The sequence below is a fragment of the Myotis yumanensis genome, unplaced genomic scaffold, assembly GCF_028538775.1.
Source record: "Myotis yumanensis isolate MYYU_CA2020_CCGP unplaced genomic scaffold, mMyoYum1.0.hap1 SCAF_3, whole genome shotgun sequence".
NCBI classification, from domain to species: domain Eukaryota; kingdom Metazoa; phylum Chordata; class Mammalia; order Chiroptera; family Vespertilionidae; genus Myotis; species Myotis yumanensis.
Window position 1 is genome coordinate 208196656 of NW_027223754.1, and position 16703 is coordinate 208213358.

Below are 16703 nucleotides of genomic sequence, written 5' to 3' on the forward strand. Positions count from 1 at the left end.
CCGGGCCGGGCCGAGCGGCGGCGGAGGCGGACGGCGCGCGGGACCGAGGGCCGCCGGGGACGTGGCAGCCGCCTCGCCCGCCAGAAAGTTTCCCGGAGTCGGCGGCGCGCGGGAGCGGGCCGGGCGCGCCGCGCCATGAACGTGTTCCGCATCCTCGGCGACCTGAGCCACCTCCTGGCCATGATCCTGCTGCTGGGGAAGATCTGGAGGTCCAAGAGCTGCGCGGGTGAGGGGTCCGGGCGGCGGGGCCCGAGGGGGGCCCGGTCCGGCTCAGGGTGGGGACTTGGGCTGGGGGTGGAAGAGTTTCCGGAGCTCAGCTTCCAAAGATACTGCCAAGTTGTCCCTGTCAAAGGGCGCCCGGGAGGTGATGGAGGGAGGGTGGGCTCGCGCCTTCACACGCCCCCCCCCCCATTGCCACTGCTAATTGGAAGAGGGGGGACAAGGGGGCGGTGACACCCCTCTCCCTCCAGGGATTCCCTCTGCTCCCGGAGCAGGGCGTCGAGGCCATTGTTCTCTCTGCCCTCGCTCAGGCGGGGGTGGGAGGGGAGGGTGGGGGCAGGAGGTTGGAACAGGGTGGCCCCCAACTCCGTCTCCTCTTTCCTTCTCCACCCCACTCTCTCCTGCCCCCTCCACCCCCTCCAGTGCCCCCCTGTCCCCGCACCCCGCCTGGGTGTGGCACAGGCGTCGGTGATGTGGCAGGAGGGCCCAAGCCCAGCCCAGGTGGCCACGGAGCTGCCCCTGAGCAGCAGCCTGCGGCGGGCAGGAGGGGCCGCTCTTTTGCCCTGTAGTCCGGCTGCCCTGCTGGAGGTTCGGAGGAGGTTCAGGGCTGGACTGGTGGTGGCCAAGCAGACCCAGTGCAGGAAGAGGCTGCCCAGGCCTCCTGCCGCCATCTTTGTCTGCTAGGGTCCTGCCGGCCCGCCCTGGGCTTGGCACTGGGGTGAGGAGATGCAGAGATGAGGGTGGGCTTCCTGTGGGGGCCTGGGGGGCAGAGGGCCAGCCCTGAAGGCTTCCTGAAGGTGCAGCTCTGTGCGGGGTCCTGGAGGACGGCAGTGTTACCAGGAAGGGTGTGCTGTGTGGGGGACACGGGGTGCAAAAGTCCAGAGGTCACAGAGGGCGGGCACATCCCTGGAGGGGCGAGCAGCCCAGTTGGGGGTGGTCTGGGAGGCGAGTCTGGAAGGAGGGTGGTTCATATGTGACAGAGTCTTGTTTGTCAAGCTAGTGAGTTGGTACTGGGGAGCCGTGGAAGGCTTGGGAGCAAGGGAGGGCGCTCAGAAGGGGACCTGAAAGCTGTGCAGAGGGTCCAAGAGTGGAGGCAGGGAGAGCAGCGTGGAGGCCACCAGCCTGGGAGGGGTGGGTGCTGATGGGAGGGTCACTGCAGAGGGAGGCATTCCGGACTGGGAGGCCATTCGGGTTTGGGGTTTCTGGAGAGATTGGCACTCACGGCTCGCACTCGGGGGGAAGGGGGCCAGGAATGCTGAGAGGGGAGTTTGGGGTCAGAAGGTGTCAGTGATGGGAAGAACCAAGCTTGGACTTGTCCCTGCACTTCCGTGGAGGTCTCTGGGCTGGGTGTGCAACCATGACCAGGGCGGGGGCGCTGTTCTCCAGCCCATTCTGCCCGGCACTGTGCTAGGTCCCTGGCATACAGCACGGGCTCGGGCTGGATCCTGGGCTGAGGAAGCGGACTTTCTAGCTGTGGGACCACCAATAAGCAACAGTAGCGACTGAGTAAATGACCCGGTCTGTTAGGGGAGAGAAAGGACAGCCTGTGCGCGCCAGAGAGTGTGTGAGGGTGAGGTGCCCCCATCCCAGCCCTGTCAGCCCTGAGAGCATGGCCCGGTGTGACTTCGCTGACTCAGCCCTGGAGGCAGAGGAGACGGGCTCGATTCTTGTCTGCCCCTGACTCAGGGTGTGACCTTGAGACTCGGTTTTCCCATCTGTCGATTGGGAGGGAGGGCTGCACCTGGTCGGTGGCCCCACTGTGCTGAGGTGCCCTCAGGGACTCTGGCCAGGCCCTGACTCGGGCTCCATGCCCCGCTTGCTTTGGTGGAAATGACACACTGCTCTCAGAAGAGTGTGACAGCCATGGCATCCAGACCACCAGGGCCCCCAGCACTGCGGACAGTGTGATGCAGCCCAGGACCTAGCAGGCTGAGGATGGCGATAGGGGAGGGCTGGGGGAGGCCGTGTGAGCGGGGTGGCCAAGCACCCCCACCAGGCTGCTTCCTGGGCCTCCTAGTGGGGCTGAGCGCCTCCAGAAGGCCTCTGAGGGCTCAGTGAGATGGCTTAGCAACAGGCACAGCCCAGAGCTGTCAGTATCGCCTCCCCGGCGGGCTCGTTCCCACCCCGTTGCAGTGCCAGCCCCCCAGGAGGCACTCAGGTTCCCATTGAATCAGTCCTGCCTGTAGGTGTGAAGGCGCCCATTTTACAGATGGGGACTGTGAGGCCGGCCTGCCAGGCTGTGCTGGTAGGAAAGCTGGCACATGGGCTAAGTGCTCTCTGGAATGTTAGGAGCTTCAGCGGTGTTCATCCTCAGTCATTAAAAATATTCCTCTCGCCGGGCTGGCGTGGCTCAGTGGTTGAGCGTCAACCCACGAACCAGGAGGTCATGGTTCGATTCCCGGTCAGGGCACATGCCGAAGTTGCAGGTTTGATCCCCAGTGTGGGGCGAGCAGGAGGCAGCCAATCAATGATTCTCTCTCATCATTGATGTTTCTCTCTCTCCCTCTCCCTTCCTCTCTGAAATCAATAAAAATATATTCCTCTCGCCCTGCTGGTGTTGCTCAGTGGTTAGAGTGACAGCCCACTCACTGAAGGGTCACAGGTTCGATTCTTGGTCAAGGGCATGTACCTGGCTGAATTGCAGGTTTGATCCCCAGCTCCAGGGGCACATGTGGGGATCAAAGGCAACCAATCGATGTTTCTTTCTCTCTCTCTCTTTCCCTCCCTTCCACTCTCTTTTAAAAAATCAAAGAAAAAAATATCCTCAGGTGAGGATTAACAAATATATATATCTCCCTCTCTCCGAATTGTCCATCACCAGAGGAACAGTCAGATCAGGCACATTCAGGCGCAGGAAGGAACCAGAGCCTGAATCAGGTAATGTCACTTCTCGGTGCCCGACACCCCAGTTGTTCCATTACATTTAGGATAAAATCCACAAGTGTCACCGTGGCTGGAGGGAGGGAACGAGGAGGAGAGATCAGATGTGGGGCCAGGGAGGCGGCCCGGCAGGCCCTCCTGAGCCATGATGAGGATTTGGTTCTTTATTTGAAGGGCTCTGAGGGCTGGCTAAGCAGTTGGGGGTCACTGAGGCGGGGGCCTGGCTGAGTGAGGGGCAGGGAATGGGAGCCGTGGAGCTCAGAAGCAGGGAGGCGGGGGACCAAGGGGAGAGAGACTGCAGGCTGGGCTCCTGGTTTTCTGGCTGGAGCGTGGAGGGATGTGGTGGCATTATGAAGGGGAAACAGGAAAAGGAGGGGCTCCCGGGGAGACGATGAATTTGGTCAGGCGGGAATACATAGGTCAGAACTCGGAAGAGTCCGAAGCGGGAGTGTCCCTGCCATGGGGGACGGGACGGGATGGGAAAGGGACAGAGAGGAGAGGGGGGGTGGCAAGGCTAAGGTGGGAGGAGGACAGGAGCAGCCAGAGCCGGTGAGAAGCCAGCGGGGCGGACAGTGATTCAGGGTGGACGTGGTTCAGGATAGAGTGGGAGAGTGGACAGACTTGACCTTTGGATGCAGAAAGGTGGGCCCGTGGACGGGTGTGCTGTGGTGGGCTCCACACTGGTGTGGGCTTGAGAGAGCGAGGGAAAAGGGGGGCCGGGCTCCTGCTCCCCTGGTTCTGGAACCGTCTCCAGGACGTACCAAAAGTGGCCCATAGGGGCCCAGGAAGCACGCCAGCTTCGGTTCCTGGATCGGATCCCGGAACAGAGGACGGGGTCCGTGTGAAAACGCTGAGATCCAGATAGAGCCTGGAGTTTAGTCGGTGCTCCCCCAGCGTGAATGTCTTCGCTTCAGTCAAGCTCTGTGGTTATGCAAGATGCAAGCACGGGAGGAAGCCGGGGAAGGGTGTGCGGGAACTCTGGCCCTGCCTTCCAGCTCTTCTGGAGATCTGAGATTATTTTTAAAATAAAAAGCTCAAAGCAAAGAGGCCGAAGCAGGTGAGGAAACAGCATAGAAAGTGGGACTCCAGTTTTGTCCCCTCGGTGCACCTGTGCGTGTCCTGTGTGTGCACAACACAGGAGCCGAGAAAGGCAGGCGGAGGATTTGGGACGCAGGTGACGGCTGCCTTTTAGCTTACAGCTTTGTGTACATGCTGATCTTTGTTTTACAAAGAGTAAAAATAGTCCTAACGTTTACGACGGGAGAAAAACAGGCTTTTTTCACATTTTTGGATTTGGAAAAATAAATAGAATGTTCCCCTGGCCCCGTGCCTTCCCCCACCTGCTCTGGTCTCCCTGGCGAATCAACCTTGTCGAGTCAGTGAGTTGTTCTTCAACAGACAGCGCTTTGGGGATTGTCCGTGGGGCTCTGGGGGTGGAGCACAGAGAATCCTCGGGGCCCCCTCCTTGCCCTCCCCCACCCGTCCCCCTCACACCACCGACACCGTTTCCAGAGCAAGAACCAAGGCAGGCCCACTCGGGCACTGGGGACTCAGTGTTCAGTCTCTTTGGAGGTTGGGAGACAGATTGCAACCTAATGAAAGGAACAGAGACGCAGGTGACCCGGCAGGCAGGGTGTTTCCCGCTCTCCGGAGAGCACAGCGCCTGCACAGGGCGTCTGCACCAAAGGAGACGGGTCACTCTGGAGGCCTCTCCAGCTCAGGCTCGGGCTTCTCGGGTGCACGTGGGCCTAGACGTCTGTGTCCTCACGGTCTCCTGTCCCCCTCCGACCACAGGCATCTCTGGGAAGAGCCAGATCCTTTTCGCGCTCGTCTTCACTACCAGGTACCTGGACCTGTTCACCAACTTCATCTCCATCTACAACACAGTCATGAAGGTGAGGGGGGTGGGGGGCCATGGGGGTGCCTGCGGAGGCCCCCCACACCATGGGACTACGCTGGGGAACTCAGGCTCTGGAGCCAGGCAGACCCGATTTGAGTCCTGTCTTAGGAAGAAAGGCGTCGTGGGAGGGAATCCTCCCTTATCTGGCAGGGCTACTGTGAAGATGACATGAGAGAGCATATGTAAAGTGCCTAAAAACCACAAGCTATTTAAGCAAGGTGAGTTCCCTTTCTCCTCCATCATCAGAGATGCCCCTTTGGGATCCCAGGCATCTTGTTCCTAGGACTGGGGGAGGAGCCTGCTGTGGGTGCGAACTTGAGTGTGAGGGCCTGAAATCACTGTCTCTTTAAATTCAACACACAAGTGGTGCCGTTTCTTCTCTGCCCAAGGGTCTGACTTGTGCCCTGCAGACCAGCCCTTAGCATGGCTCCTGAGGTCTAGGAACTGTGAAGAGGTCAGGTTCCACATTTTTGTGACACGAAGAAGTGATCACCTACCCTAGCTGGTTTGGCTCAGTGGCCAGAGCGTCGGCCTGCGGACCAAAGGATCTAAGTTCGATTCCGGCCAAGGGCACGTGCCTGGGTTGCAGGCTCCTCCCTGGCCAGGGCCCTGGTTGGGGCGTGTGCAGGAGGCAACCAATCGATGTGTTTCTCTCACATCGATATTTCTCTCTGTTTTTCCCTCTCTTCCACTCTCCCTAAAAAAAAATCAATGGAAAAATATCCTCGGGTGAGGTTTGGAAAAAAAAGAAAAAAGAAGTGATCACCACGTCCGTGATTCGTTCGCTCATTCCAGCTTTTGTTTTGTGCTGGGTCCTGAGTTAGGGGCTGGGAATTCAGAAGTCAGCAGGAGCCCTAACCGGTTTGGCTCAGTGGATAGAGCGTCAGCCTGTGGACTCAAGGGTCCCAGGTTCGATTCCGGTCAAGGGCATGTACCTTGGTTGCGGGCACATGCCCAGTAGGGAGTGTGCAGGAGGCAGCTGATCGATGTTTCTCTCTCATCGATGTTTCTAACTCTCTATCCCTCACCCTTCCTCTCTGTAAAAAATCAATAAAATATATTAAAAAAAAAAAAAAGAAGTCAGCAGGACCCTCTTATAGGAATTCCCTCCTAGGGAAGACACTGTTACACAGACATTTACAGAACATATGATCATGGGCAGCAGTTAGTATTTTTAGCTATGGTGACAGAGTATGTGTGCCTCATTCTGGTGAGAAAAGACTTCAATGAAATAACCTGAGTTGTTTTTTTTTGTTTATTTTTAAACCTCACCCAAGGATATTTCTTCCATTGCTTTTTAGAGAGTGGAAGGGAGGTGGGGAGGGAGGGAGGGGTAGAGAGAGAGAAACATTGATGTGAGAGAGACACATAGATTGGTTGCCTCCTGCACAGCCCCAACCGAAACCTGAGGTCAAACCTGTGACCTTTTTGTGCCCAGGCTGACACTCTTAATTATTTTTATTGATTTCAGAGAGGGAGAGGGAGAGAAACATCAATGATGAGAATCGTCAATCGGCTGCCTCCTGCACGCCCCCTGGTGGGGAATCCAGCCTGCAGTCCAGCAATGTGCCTTGATGGTGAATTGAACTGTGACCTCCTGGTTCATGGGTTGACGCTGGACCACGGAGCCACACCAGTCGGGCACTAGAAATAACCCTTTAGGCCAGTGTAGTCCCAGACCAGCAGCAGCAGCAGCGTCACATAGAAACTTGCTAGAAATTTAGACCCTCAGGCCCACTCAGACCTACTGAAGCAGAAACGGCAGTGAAGGGGCAGTCAACTAAGTGATTTTGATGCATCTCCAAGTTTGAGAACCTCTGGCCTAGAAGGTTTGAGGCCAGATCCTACAATCATTACATGCTGGAGGACAGGTGCTGCTAATTAGAAAGAGAACGTTTCCAAAGGCGCAGTGACCAATGGGCTCAGGGGATGTTAGTCCTTGTGGAAGAATGCTCACAAGTCACTGATGCGCACCTAAAAAGCTCTGGTTTTAAAAGAGCCCTGTGATGCCACTGAGGAATCCTCCTGCAAAGACCAGTCCTGGCCTTTTGCCTGGGCACCTCTGGGTCCTCACCGTAGCACTATCAGTCCCAATTAGAAGCATGAAGTTACTTACAAGGGTCATTAGCTTCAGGTTCTAGGCTACTGGACCGAAGAGAAATTGCAAACACATTTCACCTCTTCCACCTTAAGGCAGAGCACTAGCCATGAGGCTGGGTAGGTCCCAGCTCAGGGTGGCTTTGAAGCCAAGTGGCTGGGAAATGACTTCATCGATGCCCCTGTGTCTCTCCCCCTTTGCAGCTGGTTTTTCTCCTCTGCGCCTATGTCACAGTGTACATGATCTACGGAAAATTTCGGAAAACGTTTGACAGTGAGAATGACACGTTTCGCCTGGAGTTTCTTCTGGTCCCAGTCATTGGCCTCTCCTTCCTTGAGAACTATAGTTTCACTCCCCTGGAGGTAAGCAAGGGGCCCCGGGGACTAATTCTCAAAGGTAAACATGCGCCCAATGTCCTGCCCTCTGGACTCGTGTCTGGGCCTGTTTTATTACTCATATTGTTCAGCGGGAGGTTTAGAAATGAGCAACAAGCTGTCCATACCGCCCCATTTGAAAACGGCACATTTCCCGTGGTGTTCAGGCACAAAGCCTCACAGCACCACCTAAGGCCCAGCGGGTGGTTAGTGGGCACCAGAGCACAGCCCAGGCCAAGGTTTCAACTCTGTAGTCTGAGCTGTAGCCCAACAACCTGGGGCAGCAAGCACCTCGCGAGATTCTGATGCTGGTGTTCTCAGTCTACATTTTGAGAAGCCATGGCCTCGATCAAGGAGAGTTTATACAATAAAATTCTGCAGTTAAAAATACTGAGCTATAGAAATGTTCACGCTGTTGGGGGGAAAAAGCTTCTTTAAAGAGGTTGAATGATATATATTAAAAATTATTAAGAACATGATTTTTTACTTCACTGTATTCTCTCCAGTAAACATATTTTAGAAATTCCTTTAAAGAGATGGGCCTCTTCTTGGTCTTGACCAACCTCCTCTGGACACTTATCTCGTTGGCTCAGATCCTCTGGACTTTCTCCATCTACCTGGAGTCGGTGGCCATCCTGCCCCAGCTCTTCATGATCAGCAAGACTGGAGAGGCTGAGACCATTACTACCCACTACCTGTTCTTTCTGGGCCTGTACCGGGCACTCTACCTAGCTAACTGGATCAGGCGGTACCAGACCGAGGGTTTCTATGACCAAATTGCAGTGGTGTCTGGAGTGGTACAAACCATCTTCTACTGTGACTTCTTCTACTTGTATGTGACCAAAGGTAGGTGTTGGGAGAACACAGCAGTGTTGCTGGCACCTGCCATTCGTATTTGAGTGGGTATGGAAATGTGAACAGAGGCAAGTCTCTGCCCCTCATGGTGCTTATTTTAATGGGAAGACATATATTTTCAGGAAATGGTGCTATGAAAAAAATAGTACAAAGGGGATATGCTGTATGTACATTGCTAACCCTGTGTATAGGGAAGACCGCTATGAAGCAAGTTTGGAAAATAAGGAACAGCTTATATATCCTATATAAGCCCCAAGGCAAGAATCTGCTTAGGGAGAGACCAAGATGGCGGCGTAGGTAAACACCGGAGACCGCTGCCGCAAACAACCATTTCAAAAATACAACTAAAAGACGGAACGGACATCACCCAGAACCACAGGGAGGCTGGCTGAAGAGAGACTCTACAACTAGAAGGAAAGAGAACAGCAAACCGAGGCTCAGAGGAGGCGCAGTGTGGAAAATACAAAGGTACCGAGGTGCGCGCGAAAGCGGGCTGGTGGCTGAGGGCGCGGTTGTCGTTTTCGGTCGGGAGTGAGTCTCAGACTCTGGGCTCCAGATCCGGGCGAGTCTCTAGGGACCCAGACTCAAACGGGAGAAGCGGGATTATCCGGCATCAGTTGGAACCTGAGGGCAGCTTTCTCTCCGAGGTTTGCAGCGGCTGCCGGGGTTCTGAGAAGCAGAGCCTCTGGGAACGGGACTGAGAGCGGCCATAACTGCTCCCTCCGCCCGCCCTGTTGAGCCCGCCCCGCCCAAACCCTGCGCACAGCCATTTGCCGATCGCCTCAGGCAAAGGCTGGATTAGCGCCTCCCCAGAAGGCAGACGTTTTCCACACAGCTGATTCCTACAGCCAGTCGGCCTGGTGGTCAAATCCCTCTAGTGTTAACTACAACAATTAAGGCTTGGCTAGAACAAGACTGCGCACAAAGACCACAAGGGGGTGCACCAAGAAAGCATAAAAGATGCGGAGACAAAAAAACATGACAGAAATGGAGGATATGGAGCTAAGAATCGCAATTTTGAGGGCTTGCTATAAACTTGAGCAGAGCCTCACGAAAACTAATGAGACCCTCGATGCTACGATAAAGAAATTAGAAAGTAAGCATACACGGACTGAAATAAAGAATATTATACCAAATAGCAGACCAGAGGAGCACAAGAATCAAACCAAAGATTCGACAAAAAACACCCAACTGGAAAAGCAAAATGAAAAAAGAATCCGAAAGTGTGAAGATAGTGTAAGGAGCCTCTGGGACAGCTTCAAGCGCACTAATATCAGAATAATAGGGGTGCCAGAAGATGAGAGACAGCAAGATATTGAAAACCTATTTGAAGAAATAATGGCAGAAAACTTCCCCCACCTGGTGAAAGAAATGGACTTACAGGTCCAAGAAGCGCAGAGAACCCCAAACAAAAGGAATCCAAAGAGGACCACACCAAGACACATCATCATTAAAATGCCAAGAGCAAAAGACAAAGAGAGAATCTTAAAAGCAGCAAGAGAAAGAGACTCAATTACCTACAAGGGAATACCCATACGACTGTCAGCTGATTTCTCAACAGAAACTTTGCAGGCCAGAAGGGAATGGCAAGAAATATTCAAAGTGCTGAATACCAAGAACCTACAATCAAGATTACTTTATCCAGCAAAGCTATCATTCAGAATTGAAGGTCAGATAAAGAGCTTCACAGATAAGGAAAAGCTAAAGGACTTCATCACCACTAAACCAGTATTATACGAAATGCTGAAAGGTTTCCTTTAAGAAGAGGAAGAAAAAGGTAAAGATACAAATTGTGAACAACAAACATGCATCTATCAACAAGTGAATCTAAGAATCAAGTGAATAAATAATCTGATGTACAGAATGAACTGGTGATTACAATGAATCAGGGACATAGAAGAGGAATGGACTGACTATTCTTGGGGGGGGGGGGGGGAAGGGGAATGGGAGATGCAGGAAGAGAATGGACAAAAATCGTGCACCTATGGATGAGGACAGTGGGTGGGGAGTGACGGCGGAGGGTGGGGTGGGAACTGGGAGAAGGGGAGTTATGGGAAAAAAAGAGGAACAAATGTAATCAGAACAATAAAGATTTAAAAAAAAAATTACAGGCATGAAGACATAAAAAAAAAAAAAAAAGAATCTGCTTAGTACAAAAAGGCTAGTGGGGTCCAGATCTATAAACTTGGGGATGTCAGAGGTCAAGTGTGTCAGTCACACAGGGACATATAGGCCAGGGTGAGGGGTTTGCTGTGCATTCTGATTACAAAGGGCTGCTGTTGGAGTCACTTAAACCAGCGGTCGCCAACCTTTCAGACCTCATGGACCACCAGTTGGCAACCACTGATTTAAACCGATCCACCAGCTGCCAAAGCGGGATAGTTTAGGGGCAATTGCAATGGTTGGGAAGAAGTCATCAGTGGAGAGAAGTGGACAGTTCTCTTGGGAGTAGAATGAGGGGCTGCTGATGGACTGTTTGAGATGTGGACTAAAGGAATCAGGTGCTAAACTTAATGGCATAGGGGAGTGGTGGTGGGAGTATCAGAAACCAAGATGGGGGGGTCAGTGAGATGTAGTTAACTTGCAGTGAAGTTCCCCTCTTGGCTTTTTCATCTGAACAGCTGTGAACTGGGCATTAGAGATACTAAGATTATGCACAAAGTTATAAAGGAGTCCTCTCATCAGTATGTGTTTTTTTTTTCCTGAAAGAACATAATATTCCATCTCTCTTATTTTCTTCTAGTCCTTAAAGGAAAGAAGTTAAGTCTTCCAATGCCAATTTGAGGGCCCTCAAAGAACAAGGATATGAAGCCAACTATTTGAGATGTTCTACCGAGCAACTTAATACAGGACTCAGACCAAATGTTAAAATTAAAGCCAGAAAACTGCTCAGTGTGCATGGATTTCAGCAAAGCACTGATCATTCTATCTAGAAGACCTCATCAATAATACCTCCCTTACAGAGGTAACACAACACTTGGGCCAATTACATAAAAATGGTGCCATACAATGTCAACAGGAATATCAAACCTTAGTTGGCCAACTCACAGATGGGTCAAATAAACTACGGCCTCTCAGGCCCTCGTGTGAGGCATGCTACGGCAATCCCAATCTGGAAAGATGTCCCTCTGAGTACAAAGCACCAAATTTACAAGCTCTGGCAAGACTTAGTTTCACGCTCGCCTTTAAAATCAACTCAGGTCTTACTGTGGCTCATTGTAGTTCCACACCCAGCATACTTTAACGCAGTTACAATCTTAGGTCAGTACTGTTGGCACGACGACCATTTACTGATGAGGAAACATACCCAAGCCCTTTACCCTACTAGGTCTTGTTTTTTGCTTTGTGACTCAAATTTGCATTAACACCAATCAATCCCACCTCCCTCTCACATTTTTAGGTGCTAATAACTAAGGCAATTTCCATCCCCAACCCGTCTTGAAGCAAATAAAAAAATGTTAAGAGGACCACCATTGGCTATAGTCACAATTTTTAAGTAATAAAAAGCTCACACTTTATTGTCAACAGTGTTTATTTATACCTACAAAAGAAAACAAGATGGTATCAAAAGGACAATTTACAAACTAAGAATAGTAACATAGCTCTTAGCATCCTGTGCCTGGACATCACACATCTACAATCTTTCAAGTCTTAACGCAACAGGAATGTGTTCAGAGACCAGCAAGGACATGAATAGAGAGCACTGATCCCAAGCAAAAGCCACCAACCTTTGAGATGACAGAACTCCACACAATGAACTGTTGAGGGATTGGGGAGAAGCAGCCCCATAGCTTAATGTTGAAATCCTTTCCCTAAGTGAGTTTAACCATGACCGCAAACCTAGCATCAAATGAGATCCTGTTGCCTGTGCTCTGAAGCTAAGGCTGACCCTGAATTGTGAGCATCAGGCATAGAGACAGAAGGTTACTCTGGATTACAGGAACAACCCTGCTAGGTTCCAGCTGTGCTCAGGCCACAACAGCTTTTGGGATTTGGAACATGCTATTTTGACTATGTGATTACAATATCCCTGGTGAAAAAAAGGGAGGCAAGCAACAGACAAACTATTTATTGCTTGCTTGCCCAGAAACCTTTCCTAAAAAGGGACGCTTCTCAGACCTGCAAGTGAGTATGACAGCCCCTCTGGTGGCACCTGTTTTGCAAAAAAAAAAAAAAAAAAAAAAAATCAGAATTCTCATGTAGAAATACCTACGATCGACTGGTCAGTGCTTAAACAAAAATATTTTTTTTAGGAGGGCAAGAAGAAAACACTTTGGTTTAAAAGCACAGAGCAGTTTTGCCATGTTTCTCCTGTGCCTACTACCCTCTTTCGGCCTCAACTTCTATTAAGGGGGGAAAAAAGAAGTTAAGAAAAAAGAAAGGAGTAGGGGAGAGGTGTAGGGGTGGGCAAAGATCTCACATGCATCTATTTCAACTTATGCTCACAACCTACCTGTACGTTGTATATTCAACCATATTTTCAGAACCTCTCAGAAACAAAACCCTTCTCTCTCCCTTAATTTCAAAAGGAAAACAAAAAACCTCAAGTATTTAGATATTTGGATCTTACAAATGAGCACGCACTCAGGCCTTAGCCAAAAATGCAGTGGCCCCTTCCCCCTTCAACTACACTGTGAATGAGCAATACTGATGACAGCATTAATTACGTCTTACACTAGATGACAGGTTTCTGACTCTGTCTGATCTCCCTGTACTGTTCTAGTGAACACGAGCGCAGAAAAGTCTTTCCAGGCCTATTACAGGTAGTCTCAGTGAAACAGTCAATGTTATTATGAAGGGGACAAACTCACCTACCTTCAGATGGAGGAAAAGGAAAAGGACTTAGGTTATAGTCCTCGGTACCTTTTTGTAAGCACTACCTACCTGTAGAAAGCTGAGTGCAAAAGGATGTCAAGGAAAATTTGCACCCAGAGCTGTTACAAAGCACAGCAGACAACAGAGTATGAAGAGAGTAAGAGTTCTTTCTTAATAAACCCTTAAGATTCTTTATTCAAGATAACTTGGCCAAAAGGGCTGAGTAGCTGGCAAAGAGTTGCTTTTATTCTAGCTCTATAGTTAAAAAAAAAGAAAAAATTGCCCACTGAGTATACTGTTTATAATTAAAGGTGGTTTTTACACTGCAGGTGAATGCACTTAACTGGTTAATAAAGTAAATTTCCAGTGAGCATTTATGTTCATTCTGCGAACAGCAGCTATCTGGTTGAAAAATGAATTTCACAGATGGTCCCTGTTTATATGGGGAAGAAAAATAGGCAGCTTCCACCCAGATGCTGAGATGCTCCTTTTAGCCATTGCAATAAACACTTGGGTTTTTAATTTAAAAGATACACTTAAAATACTCAAACTTGGCAATTCAATTTCTAACCTGACACTAAAATGATTATTTTTTAGTCAGTGGGAAGGGGGAGGCCAGATTGGGAGACAAAACCAATTAGGAATTTTTCAAAACTGTGAATGCACTTAAAAAGCAATCAGCCAAAAGGACAATGGCAAAGCACTGTCTTAAAAACTCATCAGGCCTGAGGAAGCCTGTTCCAGCTTGGGAGACATTAAAACCGCTCATGGAAAACACGCCGGGAACTCTCTCTTGGTTTAACTCAGTAATAGGAACAATTTGAAGCACAGACGCCATCTTCTTCTGCAGAATTCAACCCTTTACCCTCCCCACCCACCCCCAACTCAGGACAACAAAAAGGACTCCCATAAAAAGGGCCTAATACCTTGCTTTTTCTTTTAAGATGAAAAATAGCTCAAATATCCTCAACATGCAAGTTGTTGGAGGGGGGGGGATCTCTTCCAGTCAGCTATATATATGTATTTTTTACAAAAACTATTACAGACTGGATCAATTTGGCGGGCAGAAGAAACCTGGCAGTGAATTCTAACTAATCTGCATAAAAGACAAACCACAATGGTTGGGGGCGGGGGGGGGGGGGGGGGGGTTTAAAAAGAGAAGGGGAACAGAAAAAAAGGGAAAGACAGCGTTCCTTTAAATGTAGTAAGTCTGCACAAGTCACTACCACTTGAGTGGTTTCATTTACGTGAAGGAGGAGGGGGAGGAGGAGGAGGAGGGTACTGGTAGGCAGTCTGCCCCATGTAACCTATCATACTGGTAGCTCCAGGAGGCTGTGCAAACTGCTGTGACATCAGTGGCTGTGGCTGCTGCCCAGACCGGCCTAGCCCACTAAACTGCTGGCTAGAGCTCTGTGAACTTCTCCCAGCTGAGGTGGTGCCACTAGCCCCGTAAGTGCCAGCGCCATATTCCTGGGCTGTATAGCCACTGGTGCCATAAGCAGCTGCACCATAGGTGCCTTGAGCATAGGTGTATTGGCCTGCTTGTGCTCCAAAGGCAGAATTTGGACTTCCATAGCCACTGCCGTTAGCATAACCAGCTCTATCGGTTTCACTACGATCCCGATAACTTGCAGAGTCTCTCCGGCCACCATCCTTTACTCCTCGAAGCCTCCGGTCACACTCATCCTGATACATCAGATTGGGGTTATTGGCTGAAGAAGCGGTCCGGTATCGAGAACGACCTCCTGATGAAGGATACAATGAATTTTTAATGCCAGACTTATGATGAAAACATCACCACATATAAATGTTCTACTAGGTACAAAAGTATTCAACATTCTTTCTTGATATTTAACTAGCTCAGTCTCCAAATCAGTACTTTAATTTGAATCTTTAATGATACATATTCAAAAGAATGGTAAACATAAAGAATTCAACTTCCTATCCATTTAGAAACTGTATTTACTTGAGGATTACCAAGAAGCAAAATCTTAAAAATGTAGGAACAATGGCAAAGAGGTATGTGACCTACCATAGTATTAAAAAAAAGACAAGCAGCTAAGCTCATACCACCATGAAAGAAGGGACCCTCTACTAGTGCACAGTGGTTCTCAAGAATTGCTTTATGGTCCTAACTGCATCAGAAGCACCTCACAAGCTTTAGGAAAGATGCTCAGGTTCCTAGCTCAATTCTAAAGCTCAAAAACCTGTATATATAAACCTCTCAGGTAATCCCAATGTAGAGCTTAAATATGCATGCAATAAGCTGGGGGGGGGGGGGGGGGGGCCAGATACCAAAATGGTAGTCAGGAGGTGTAGATTCTAGTATATTTTGCAACTAATTTTTAGATCCAATAACTTTGCCTGCTCTACCACCACACAATGGTGTAAAATTAGGTGTTAAAGTAGCCATAATTCAGCTTAATTTTGAACATACACCAGGTACTTAAAAATACAAAGGTCAATTTTATATTATCTACAGAAATAATATGCTGGAAATGTAGGACCATCACACTGACTTACTCAGAAGAGATTATAAAAACTATTAAGCACCGTCCTTTGTTATTGAGCAGCCTACTTAATTAAAGCCTTCACAGAACTAAAAAAGCAAAGCACAATGAATACAAAAAGATACCTTGGTAGTACCTGGAAAACTCCAGGACTTACCCTTACCCCCTCCTCCGCCGCCTCCTCTGTGGTCCACCAGTTGCATCAGTTTGGGATTGATAGCCTGATTAGCTTCTTCCAGCACTTTGATCAACTCTCTGGCCTGCTTGAGGTTTCCTGGGGTGAAGAAGGTGTAGGCAGTGCCCTTGTTGGTGCTACGGGCTGTTCGGCCAATGCGGTGCACATAATCCTCGGAGCTGTTTGGATAGTCATAGTTGATCACAAACTTGACATCTTCCACATCTTCAAAGCCAACGGTGAGTCAGTGTGTAGGTGGACGTGGCAGGGAAAGAGAAGGTAAAGGACATGCCAACAACAGGTGGAAAGCACAATGCAGATGACAGCAAGAGGAGAGAAGATTAAGTTAGTAACCACTCTGAACAGGAACAAAAAAAGACTCATCCCAACAGAGTAAAAGAGGATTAATGATTCTTGGGACATGCACAAGAAGTGGCATCTTTATCAGCTGTAAAATCCTAAGGGAATCCCATCCAACCATCCAAACTCCTGCCTCTTCTGTCTGTATTTTAACCAATATACTGACAGAAGTCACACCAAATTCCAGCTCTATATTTTTCAAAACTGGAATGAAGAAAGTGGTACCACCATTAAGTTAAAAGGCCAAATCACTTCTACTCTGTTGGGAGAAGCCTGTCAAAATCTACAAGAAATATAACAAACTTACCTTTAAACCAGTCACAGAGCACAATGAAAAAACAAAACAAACAAAAAAACAAAACAAAACAAAAAAACCTCCATATATTTTATTACATTTTAAGGAGACTTAATAAAAATATTTTAAAATCTTTTGCTCTTATATTTTAAAAAACCAACCAGAGCCCAAGTATACATCTAGTTTCCTTTGCAGAAACATCCAAATTATCTTTCCCTTTCA

At 49.4% G+C, this 16703-nt stretch overlaps 2 protein-coding genes across 4 annotated transcripts in view; one reads left to right on the forward strand and one right to left on the reverse strand.

Annotated features, from left to right (window-relative positions):
- The window catches only part of KDELR3 (KDEL endoplasmic reticulum protein retention receptor 3), a 17555-nt gene continuing 852 nt past the window's right edge, over positions 1–16703 (forward strand). Inside the window, exons 1-5 of one of the 2 annotated variants that reach the window (XM_070411123.1) lie at positions 4–226; positions 4894–4994; positions 7301–7459; positions 8065–8317; positions 11070–12707. In XM_070411123.1, the coding sequence (XP_070267224.1) occupies positions 136–226; positions 4894–4994; positions 7301–7459; positions 8065–8317; positions 11070–11110 (645 nt within the window). In that variant the 5' untranslated portion in view covers positions 4–135 and the 3' untranslated portion in view covers positions 11111–12707. Of the gene's footprint in view, positions 227–4893; positions 4995–7300; positions 7460–8064; positions 8318–11069; positions 12708–16703 lie in introns of those variants that run through there. The other variant, XM_070411124.1, reaches the window with a different exon arrangement.
- DDX17 (DEAD-box helicase 17) overlaps positions 14299–16703 on the reverse strand; it is a 16337-nt gene continuing 13932 nt past the window's right edge. The window contains exons 12-13 of one of the 2 annotated variants that reach the window (XM_070411120.1): positions 15809–16051; positions 14299–14886 (exon numbers count right to left, since the gene is read on the reverse strand). In XM_070411120.1, coding sequence (XP_070267221.1) covers positions 14381–14886; positions 15809–16051 — 749 coding nt within the window. In that variant the 3' untranslated portion in view covers positions 14299–14380. The remainder of the gene's footprint in view (positions 14887–15808; positions 16052–16703) is intronic. The other variant, XM_070411121.1, reaches the window with a different exon arrangement.